The sequence below is a fragment of the Salvelinus namaycush genome, chromosome 32 (genome assembly GCF_016432855.1).
Source record: "Salvelinus namaycush isolate Seneca chromosome 32, SaNama_1.0, whole genome shotgun sequence".
Classification (NCBI taxonomy): Eukaryota; Metazoa; Chordata; class Actinopteri; order Salmoniformes; family Salmonidae; genus Salvelinus; species Salvelinus namaycush.
In genome coordinates this window covers 3281333-3292889 of record NC_052338.1, presented here as the reverse complement: position 1 = coordinate 3292889, position 11557 = coordinate 3281333, and the positions used below count along the sequence as shown (strand labels likewise).

Genomic DNA, 11557 nt, shown 5'->3' with positions numbered 1-11557 from the left:
ATCCTCCTACTGTGTTTAACATCCTCACCCATTGTGTCAGCTCTCTCCGCTGCTTAGCAGCAGTGTTTCTTTGTGATTGGTGGGATATCTCAAATCCTCCTCCAATGGAGGAGATGTTGCATTTAAAGCCCTCAAATATACTGTTATTCTTCTTCATCACTTAACCAACCAAGTACCATATAGGCCTTAGGGCTGGGCGATATGGCATGACCCTAGGATGTCTTTCCCCATTCTGATTGAACAGTATAAAACAATCTCATTTGAGATAATTTCCACACTGTCATGTAGGGCTGCACAAAAATGTAGACCTTATTTTTGACCAAATATTGCATTTGCGATTTGACTTGGAATTTAGATCAAAACACTTGGGTGAAATGTTGGGCACTTTTGACATGACAATGGATGGCAAAACCAGGGAGGCATTCATAGAATTAGGAATTAGAATACTAATAGGATCTTTTTGGATGCGTTATTGTGACAGGGTAGGAAGCAAAGTGTTGGTCAGCGTTTCCCAGGGGTGTGGGACCCTATAATCTTTGGCTACATTAAATGTTTTCTCTTACTTCATGTAGCCAACATATTCATGCTTTGCCTGTTCCCCTCTCATTTAGAAAACAACATGCTGATTTAGGCCTACAACAGCACTGGTATCAGGCTTTATTAGCTAGCTACGCTTGCTCTGACTCAGTACATTTAGTAGCTAGCTAGCGATAAGCATTAGCGGCTAACACGATTTATTCGAGCCATAACTTGCTAAGAAAAGACGAGCTAGCTGTTTGCAAACAGTAAGATACACAAACTAATAGTGTAATTATAGAACACTTGCGGATTTATATTAAGAAGTAAAGTGGAAGGCAGCATGGTTGTCATCAACATATTGTTGCATCTGCTCCATTGACCATGCCGACCAAAGAGTGAACCAAAGACAGTACAGTAACTCTGAGTGAACTGTCTGCAAATGACCTTGTGATCGAGTAACAACAACTGCGCTCCTTGAGTGACAGGTGGCGGGGTTTGGTGAGAGAGAGAGACGACACAAGTAGCGGAGTAAACTATAAAAACGGATTGGTGTATCCGATTTAACAAACAAACATTGAAATACCATTATAGAAGGTAAAGAAAAGAAAAAAAACAGTCACTGCATCAATACCGGCATTTAGTAAAATACGGTATAGCACCCAGCCCTAATAGGCTTATTTCTATTGTATTAAGAATTTCTGAAATAACCTGTCTGTAATGACGGACTGGACAAGTCCAAGCACAGACAAGTGCTGCTCTGATGTTTTCTTAACCATAACTGAGCAGTCCAGTGGACAGCACTCCTGGTTTTACAGAAATAAAAGCCAGAAACACTAGAGAATTCTACTTCCAGCAACATTACTTTCCCCCTCTTTTAGCCATACAACATGTCCCCGTGTCCAACTTAATCCAGCCAAACTCCTCAGTATTTTAGACCTAAGCCAGCAGAGTTGTGGTTCACCCGGTGGTATTTTTGCATCCGTTATGGAGGCTCAGGCAGGTCAAAAATAGCCTCCTCTCCCAGTCACAATACCACATGTGGGGCTGAAATAGATTGAGAGACTTGTCTGTCTGTCTGTCCTCATCGGGGGGCCAAAGGAAACAGAGGGGAATGGTGTGAAACATCACTAATGAGGGCTAAGAGGCTTTGTATTAGGTTTGGTTGGATTCTGGTCACATATCAAGTGTAATTATTATTATCAGTATAGCACTGATTTAAAAAAAAAGAAAAAAAAAAAGGGTTTAATTGGACTTTGGGACCAAGAGGTTGTCACTATGAAGTGTGAACGTTTCTGTTAGGCAGTGTTGTTGCTACAAGGCGTGAAATATGAATACATTTTGGAACGGTGTAAATGGTCCTTTTGTCTAGTGCTCTGATGTATTGCCACGATCACGACTATTACGCTATTTAATTTCATTGGGCTCATAGTATTGCTTTATTTGTGGCGTTTCAATGTAACCATAGCCTGTCACAGACATCTTGGTGATTCATTTATTTTCCAAAGCCACCTTATTAAAAATTAAAGATGTTCTGCTGCATCATAGTTCAGGGCCCTGTTTCCCAAAAGCACCTTAAGGCTAAGTTCATCGTTAGAACCTTCACAGGAGCATCGTTAAATCTCCGAGCTGTTTCCTAAAACTATTGCTCTTGAAAACGCTTGTTATTTACCAAATCCGTTTGCCTTCCAGGCCAGAACAGTTAAGTGCGCTGTTAGAAAATGTTTGGCCCTTCCGTGTCACTTTATACACAGAAGATCTCCGCTAAAGATAAACATCTTGATTTTATCTGTCATTCTGTGACCGCTGATAACTTCAGAATGAATATGACTACAAATACAAAGATGCCGATTTCTTTGCAATTGTTAATAACAAGCTTATGATAAAATGATTATTCAATGAAAACCGAGATGACTGTATTAAAATATAAATACAGTATAGGCTACATAGACCCAGGGGTTGGAACCGGTTCAGGAAACAGAACCAAAAACTGGAGGAACAGAATCAGAACTAAAGTGATTTATACTGTTTTGGAACAGAACCAATATTTTAAAAGCATGGTAACCGATTAATAGCGTTGTTTTACTTTCCGGGCATTTTTTTCAGTCCCACAAAAAACACAACAAAGCCCTCTCTTTGTCACTCAGAAACTTATTCCAGTGTCTGCCTGCCAGCTGAAAATCCTTGTGTGTGTGTGTTCGTGTGTGGGCTACCTGCCTCTCCCCTTCTGAAGCATAGGATACTGTAGCCTACTGACATTACAAGCGTGATTCAGAAATTAGGGAGAATTTTTAATTACAGAAGAATGGATGAACTTTTTCAATGCTAGTTAAGGATACTATAGTTATCATGTTTCACATTGGATTTATTAACTACAGGGTACTACACACAAGCTTGCTTTCGCTCTAGTCCAACGTTAAGCCAACTCTCGATAGTTCAAAGACATTCAAAGTTCCTCCATAGAAGCCAATCCTCCGTAGGTATAATTCCGTGGGCCTAATTCAAATAATGCATGTCATAACAAGATGCCAAGCGCTTCAAACCAAGCCTCCTTATCCACCCTCTCTTTCTTTTTCCCCACCTGCATAAATCACATATCTCGCCCTACATTTGTCTGTACATCGTGCATGTAAACAACTATAGCTTGCCCGCTCCTAAACTGCTCTATCAGCACTGATTGGTGAAGTAAATAATGTCGAGCTAAATGTAAAAAAAATATATATTTCAGAGGTTTAAAAAGGAACGATATAAACCGGTACTTTTTGGGTTCGAACCGGTTCAGAACTTTATTTTGCAGGTCGGAACAGTAGAACGGAACGAAAAGAATAGTGGTTCTGTTCAGAATAGAATTACTGTTCCAACCCCTGTATATACCTATATATTTAAATTATATTAAAATCAATTTCATGTACATCCAGTTGAGTTTGATTTAGCTATTTGTACATTACTGTCTGTAATTTTTGCCTCAATATATTTAATGATGCTGTAGCAGGCTCAAGGGTGTGGGGTTTCTGCGTCACCAAGTTCAATAACAAAACATGCACCAGTAGCACAACTAGAATGCAAATGGAAAGTTTAAGGGATTTCTGTACACTGGGGAAGAAGGGGGAATTCACTAATTACTTCACAGTCCACAAGCCGTTCTCGTTGTCCGTTCCGTTCTCCAGGGGTAATCCTGGTTAGTCAATATCTTGTCGGGAACGCCTACTCGGGAGAACAGCATAACCAACTCACGTGCGACTCCCTTGGTGGCCATGGTGTGCAGGGGAATGGCTTCCGGGTACCTGGTGGCATAATCCAGAATCAGTAGAATGTATTGGTGCCCTCGGTTGCTCTTGGGTAGAGGTCCCACCAGGTCCATTGCGAAACTGCTGAAAGGAACTGAAATAATGGGTAGGGGAATTAAGGGACTGCGAAAATGGGGGTTTTAGAGCCACCTGCTGGCACTCTGGGCAACTGCGGCAGTATTCTTCCACTGCTTTCTTCACCCCTGGCCAGTAAAATCGTGCCTTGATCCTGTCTAAGGTCTTTCCCACACCTAGGTGAGCCCCAAGAAGGTGGGAGTGCACCAACTGCAGGACAGATGGTACAAAGGGATGGGGCACCAACAACAACTCCAGACATTCGTCATTCTTCTTCACGACCTGATATAGCAACTTCTTCTTTATAGAGAAATTGGGGTAGGTTATTTGACTCACCCCCTCCACGGGCTCTCCGTCCACTACGGTCACCTGATAGAGAGCGCTGGCCAAGTTGGGATCCTCCAGTTGGGCCTTGCCGAACCGACCCACTAGAGAGACGGGCTCTGGTGCCACCTCATGATCCATTGGGAACATGTCTTCCAGACTCGCCACCTCTCCCTCCAGTCTGACTTCAGAGTCCCCCTCTGAGAGGGGATCGGTTGATGCCTGGGGGTCCACTTCCTGGAATCCACACATCCGGGCATCCCTCCTTCTGGTGTCCCTCCCACCTCCCTCCTCCCTTCTGGTTCCCTCGGTTCATCACATCTCCAAAAATATTGGTCCACAGTTGGCGGAACATCAGGAAATCCCTTCCGATATGGACCGGCACAGGCAAGTTTGGGACGACTCCCATTGTTCCCGTGTGTTGTCCCTTTGTGGTCTGTAGGTGGAGGAGTGTGGTAGGGTAGTCCTTGGTCTCACCGTGTATGCATGTGATGGCCACAGTGTCAGTCAGGTTCGGGGACAGGGCGAAGTCAGGTTGGATCAGGGTCACCATACTCCTGGAGTCCAAAAGTGCTGTGGTGTCCTTTCTGTTGGCTCTTACCGGGGTGACAGGGGAAGTACCACTCTCCTCAGCACAGTATGCCCTCAGTAAGCCGCAAGGACACCCGGTGGCTACCTCACTAGCTGAGGCCAAAGGCCTCGGGACATCGTGATTTGGACAGTCCCAGGTGATGTGTCCCGGCTCGCCACACTTGGAGCACTTCCTGCTGTCCAGGTTCAGGAAGAGGCATCGTCTTGGGAAGCTAGCTGTTGGCATCCCCCCCCATCCTTGGCTGGGCTCCCAGCATGGTCCTCCTTCCTTTTTTGCTCCTTCGGTCGAGTGGAGGGTTCCGCCTTCTTGATTGTCCACTGCGCAGGACCTCCAAGGCCACCTGTTGTCCTTCCACCAGTTCTACCAGCTGATCTTCACTCTGCGGGTTAGCTTGGCTGGATAACCTTTTAACTTAGAACAGGAGAGAGCGTATAAATGTATCTATGACCACTTTCTCGATGTCATGAGCGTCAGGGGTTCAGCAGTTAGCCAGCTCTTGGCCAGCCTAATTAGATCATGCATTTGTGATCGGGGGTTGCTGTAAGATCATACGCCCAATCATGGAATCTTTGTGCCCTGTTAATCAGGGTGTAACCATACCGGCGCAGGATTTCCTTTTTCAGCACCTCGTAATGCGTCGCCTGGTCAACCGTCAGATCCTGATAGGTCTTCTGTGCCGCGCCTGATAGGAAGGGTGCTAGCAGGCTGGCCGCATTGCTCATGGGGCCATTTCTCCCTAGCCGCCGTCCTCTCGAAGGCTTGGGAGGTAAGCCTTGATGTCGTCAGCCTCTGTCAGCTTCAGTATAAACCTGGAACGAGAGACTGCTGCGCCTGCCGCTATGCTGGCCTGGGCGGCTGTCAGCTGGCTGAGATCAGCTCGCAGGAGAGCGGTCTGCTGACGCTGTTCCTCCAGCAGCTCCCGATGCATAGCCTGCTGTGCTATGTTCGCCTCCAGGTCTTGGCGGATTTCTTTTGATTTTCCCCATGATGTCAAGCAAAGAGACACTGAGTTTGAAGGTAGGCATTGAAATACATCCACAGGTACACCTCCAATTGACTCAAATGATGTCAATTGAAATAATCTGTCTGTAAACAATTATTGGAAAAATTACTTGTGTCATGCACAAAGTGGATGTCCTAACCGACTTGCCAAAACTATAGTTTGTTAACAAGAAATTTGTGGAGTGGTTGAAAATGACTCCAACCTAAGTGTATGTAAACTTCCGACTTCAACTGTAACTGGCCTACAACAGTTTTTCTATTAACTTTCATCTTCAGGCAGAACCTCCTCTGTTCTACTGCACTAAGACCGTTTGAGCATGAGGCTAACTCCACTGCTTTGGTCCTGTAGCTATCACGTTGTAGCAGCGTGAAGCGCGCCCTTGCACATGCGCAGATATTCTGTGTGCCTGTGTGAGAGCAAAGTGTTACGTCGCGCTCATTTGAATATCTGCGTTGCTGCTCGTACCAACATATCGCTGAGACTCAGTTTAATATGACATTATTTTAAAGCCCATCTAGGAACTGATGTTTGTAACTCCCAAAGTTAAAAGCCAGTTACTGAGCATTGCTGACAGTGCTGGTTAATATTATATTATTTCAAAGTCCATCTATGGACTGATGCTGCAAATTCGAGCAAGCTTAAAGGACAGTTTAAAAAAAATAAAAAAAAATCTCTATTTTTGCTGAAAGGACACACATGCTTACACACTAAAAAGTATTGCTTGAGTTCAACAAAATAAAATCTATAATTGCGGATAGTTTGGAATGCCACAATTTCATTGTGTACAACATTTAAAGACCTGCATCACTATACTGGAAGCTTTGCCGTTTCTGAAAGGACGTATTTGGGTGTTTTTGGAGCTTTGTTCGTGTTTTCTGCGTGCCCACGTACTGCCGAATGAGCCTGAGGAGGTCTATCACTGGTGGGGTAAGTTTCTCAAAACCAAGTGAAATCACAAAAAAGTGTCTGAACACTTCTATAGCATGCTATTTACATCCCAAAATAGAGATTTGGTTAAAAAAAAAAAAAAAAAAGTGCTTGCCCTGACTAACGATAGGCCTAATTCAATGTGTCAATGTTTGAAACTGTTCCTTAACAAATAGACTTTATTATTAAATTGCCCCATTTCTGGGATGCCGCATTTTGCATCCCTGCATTAGTACATTTATGCTAAATGATACATCTACTTACTTACTCTTGCCAAACTGTGATTTATGTTACCTTATGCTTGTACTGTATCAGTACAGGTCCATGAAGAATACTTAAAGCAGATATATGCCTAATCCCCTAGTGTAGGGCTATTCAAATCATACCCTGCAAGTTCTGGAGCCTGCTGGTGTTCTTGTTCTACCTGATAATTCATGAATTACACCCACCTAGTATCCCAAGTCTAAATCAGTCCCTGATTAGAGGGATTTTTTTTTTTTAAAGCAGTGAAACTGGCTTCGAGGTCCAGATTTTAATTTGAGGGCCCTAGTGTATCTCCCCACGAAGACTCACTGAAACATCCTTGTGATAAATTACCATTACCTTTCCTCCAGAGGGTGACAAATCTTCATCCTATCCGATAAGCTACATTTCCCCTAGCTTCGTTAGGACCATGCTGATCTCACGAGCGTATGGTATTCTGTTTTGCTACACGGATTCAGTTAAGTGAAACGAAACGAGAGCACAGTGTTCTGGATGGTGGGATCAGGCTAACATTTCCTAGCCCAGGTGCAGGAATACTGTCAAATATGCCTATTCCCGGAGACAATATATTATAGTAGCCTGATTTTTTTCCCCCTGAATCCTGAAATCAAATCGAACACACTGAAATGGCGTGTGTGTCAAAGCAGCTTGTTCTCTGCGAAGGCAACAAAAGCTGCTGTTACACATGTTGTTCCCTGAATATCAGACAGACATCTATCTTGTCGGTGATTTCGGTGGTAAACCTAGACTAATGGTTGGATGTGCTGTTATTTCTCTCTGGCGGTCTTCTAAAGTCGTTTTCGATATGCCTCTGGCTCAGTCTTGGTTTCAACTGTCAGTTTATTGGTCCATTAAAGGTCTGCCACCTCTTTCCATCTCTGTCTCTCAGGGTCTTGACGAGGAGGCCATCGTTGACCTCGGGAAGACCAGCTCCACCACCCACACCAACTATGAGACGGAAGAGCTGGAGAGTAAGACCCTACAGTACAGCCCTACCCACTTACTGTAACGTTGTGTATGTCTAGTCCTGTGTGCATAGTGAATGTGTTGGAGTGGTGTAGCAGTCAGGATTGGGTGTCAATTCCACTTCCAATTTACTTCCTGAATTGATATTGAATTGACTCCAACCTTGGTATCAGTGTGTGTATAGCTACAGTATGTGCGTTTTCCTTTGTTACTGTTGTCTACATGCCTGTTTAGTTGTCTCTGTGTGGGCGCTTCCTGTCCATATATAGGCCTAGAGACGTGCTGTGAATAGAAAGAACAGGTGTTGCTGAGTTCTTGGCAAGGTTAAAGCCAGCCCCAGCCTGGCTCTCCACTCCTGTAGCTTCCCAGAAGGGTATGTTCATTAGCCAGGCGTACATGAGCCCACAGGAATATTGTAACTGTAATTGCACTTATCTGTCATGTACAGCTTTATTCAAGTTCAGCTGGAGACTCTTTGTGTGTGTTTTTTTTTAAACACACCTGTAGGGCTATATAAAAAATAATGATGTATAATTATGTCACAATTTTCCCGAATTAGCCTAGAGCTTTGGTTTCAATTACAAATAAGGATTTCCAATGGGATGAAATGCCTTGCCAGCGGGGAACAAACGTCTGAAATGATGTCATTGCAACCAGAAACTGGTTATGGGAGGATTTTGACCAGTTTTGCCCGCTGGGATAGTATCAGCTGTGGTATTGTAGTGTCATATCACATAAAACTACAGTACATAACAGTACGGTGGTGTCTCCTTACCGCAAACATTCTCTGGTTATCTAACTTTGATTAGCCGCACATTGGGAGATTAGGACATGATTAGCTGTCCACATGGCCTCTGAGTATCTCGGCTGTCTAGGTTACGATGCTAGCTTTCTCGATCGGAGCTGTACATTCAAGGGGATTTCAAACAGGACCTGTCATTATCTCTAATTACTAGGTACTGAGCAAAGACAACACATACCAATACCTGGCCCTGGCAGAAAAAGGCTGCATATTTCGTTTGAGGTTGCAGCGCAGTATACAGAATGGTTGACCAAGAGAGCACTAAATAGTCAGTAGGCTATTTAGGGTCATACAAATCAGTATGATGAGTCATTTGAAACATGAAACATTCACAGTACGTGCTCACAAACATTCACACCCCTAAAAAAAACAAATTAAAAAAAAAAAACATTCACAGTGCATTTTTCCAGGATGAGGACAATATTTAAGTTATATTCATTTTAGAAAATAACTCTGTGTTGCCTTGAAACAGAGCTGGCAGTGAGCCAGCTGTGATTGAGAGTGATCCTCTGTGGTCCATCTCCTGGGAACGAGGCAGACAGAGGAGAGATGTTTAACCCTTTTGATTAAAATAAAATTAGCATAATAAAACAATCCGCATAAAAATCGCTTAAGTCTGTTTAATCTAGAGATATGTTTTGCATGAGCTGCGTCTCAATCCGCCACATCCGCCGATATTGACCTTCCGTGTTTTGTCGGACCATGAGACATCCCGTAAATCGGTCTTCTCACGAAAACGTCTGTAGTGTCCGAACGGTTTAGCCTACAAACTATTATGACATGTCTATGGAAACACGTACATGTCAGTGGTTTTGCTCTACGACCCCCACAAGCGTCACAGGACTTGAAGGTAGCCCGGTACCAGTTTTTAAAAATAAATGGACGTATACACTGAGTGTACAAAACATTAAGAACATGACATAGACTGACCAGGTGAATCCAGGTGAAAATGATGATCCCTCATTGATGTCACATCCACTTCAATCAGTCTAGATGAAGGGGAGAGACAGGTTAAAGAAGGATGTTTAAGCCTTGACACAATTGAGACATGGCTTGTGTATGTGTGCCATTCAGAGGGTGAATGGGCAAGACTTAAGTGCCTTTGAACAGGGTATGGTGGACATACCAGCTTGTGTCAAGAACTGCAATGCCGCTGGGTTTTTCACGCTCAAAAGTTTCCTGTGTGTATCAAGAATGGTCCACAACCCAAAGGACATACAGCCAACTTGACACAACATGGGCCAGCATCCCTGTGGAACTCTTTCGACACCTTGTAGAGTCCATGCCTTGATGAATTGAGGCTGTTCTGAGGGCAACTCAATAAAAGGAAGGTGTCGTTAATGTGTTGTACGGTGTGTCGTTAAGGTGTCGTTAATGTGTTAATGTGTTGTACACTCAGTGTATATTGAAGTAGTTTAGTACCTAAAAAAAGGGTTTAAATGTGTGTCAAAGTATTTTTCTTCTATATCTCCCACACTTCAAAATAAACTTCCTCTTGATCTTTATTTTCTATTTTTCCATGTATGAATCTGTTATTCAATGCTATCGGCTAATAGCAGTACGGCTACTTAGACTCGAGGGTTAAAGGAAGTGTCAATTGAGGCTCACGTCTGGAGAATGCTGCTAGCAACAGTATCATTGCCACACGTATCTCCGATTCCTCCCTCGCTGTATCTGTCGTGTGTCTCTCTCTCTCTCTCTCCCTTCGTTATCTTTTCCCTCTCCCCCCTGTTCTGTTCTTGTATTCTCCGTCTCTGTATCCCTCTAAAACACTCTATGGCTCCTTCCCTTCATCTCTTTTTCTTTGTATATTCATCTGATAGACTCATGTCTTTCTCTTATCCTTTCCTTTCTCTTCTCCCCTCATGTCTTATTTTCGTTATTCCCTAACTTGAGAGTATCTCACAATTCAAAGTGCATCGACTCCTCCTCCAACGTGACTATTGGCACAGAAACTAGGACATTTGCATTTCAGAGCAACAATCTAACAATCCAGTGGAACAGAAACTATAATGAGGGATTGTGGAAAAAAGTAACAGCCGAAATAAACAAATGTGAAAAAAAGTGATGGTCTTTTCCTTCCCTATCTAAGTAGGTTATTCAGAGAAAATGGAAACCAGGTAATCTCTCTCTGGTCTGGTCTGGTTTGTCTTAGGCCACAGGGCGGTCTACGTCGGGGTCCATGTGCCCCTGGGCCGGGAGAGCAAACGCAGGCACCATCGCAGAGGCCACAAACACCACCGCAAGAGGCGGGAGCGGGAGGAGGACCATGAAGAGGAGGACCGTGAGGACCCCACTTATGGTAACCAACTTCTACCTTAAAGTCCAGTAGAAAGCTGACTGTTAGAAATGTTCGTAGAGGTGCTGACTAAAGGAATAGGAAACGGTGTAATACATTTATGAAGTCAGACACTTTATATGCTGACAACAATTTAATAAGTTAACCATTTTTACCCATTAGCTGACTAAAGCAATAGTAAAAAAAAAAAAAAAAAGGAAGAAAGTCAGACACTATATATGCTGACAACAATTTAATAGGTTAATGTAGTGTCTTTTTTTTTTTTTTTTTCACAATTAACTTCTATTCTACCTTCCGTGGTGGTCCTCGTTCATCTCCTCTTGCAATTGAATACATTTGTGGTGGCACATACAGTGCATTCGGGAAAGTATTCAGACCCCTTGACTTTTTCCACATTTTGTTACGTTAAAAATGGGTTAAATTGTTTTCTTCCCTCATCAGTCTACACACACCCCATAATGACAAAGCAAAAACAAGTTTTTAGAAAATGTTGCTAATTTAT

At 43.3% G+C, this 11557-nt stretch overlaps 1 protein-coding gene across 1 annotated transcript in view; it reads left to right on the top strand.

The window, feature by feature from the left end:
- The first annotated feature begins 7793 nt into the window (after positions 1–7793).
- LOC120026757 (sodium bicarbonate cotransporter 3-like) overlaps positions 7794–11557 on the top strand; it is a 32403-nt gene continuing 28639 nt past the window's right edge. The window contains exons 1-2 of the mRNA XM_038971476.1: positions 7794–7959; positions 10912–11058. Of these exons, the coding sequence (XP_038827404.1) occupies positions 7794–7959; positions 10912–11058 (313 nt within the window). The remainder of the gene's footprint in view (positions 7960–10911; positions 11059–11557) is intronic.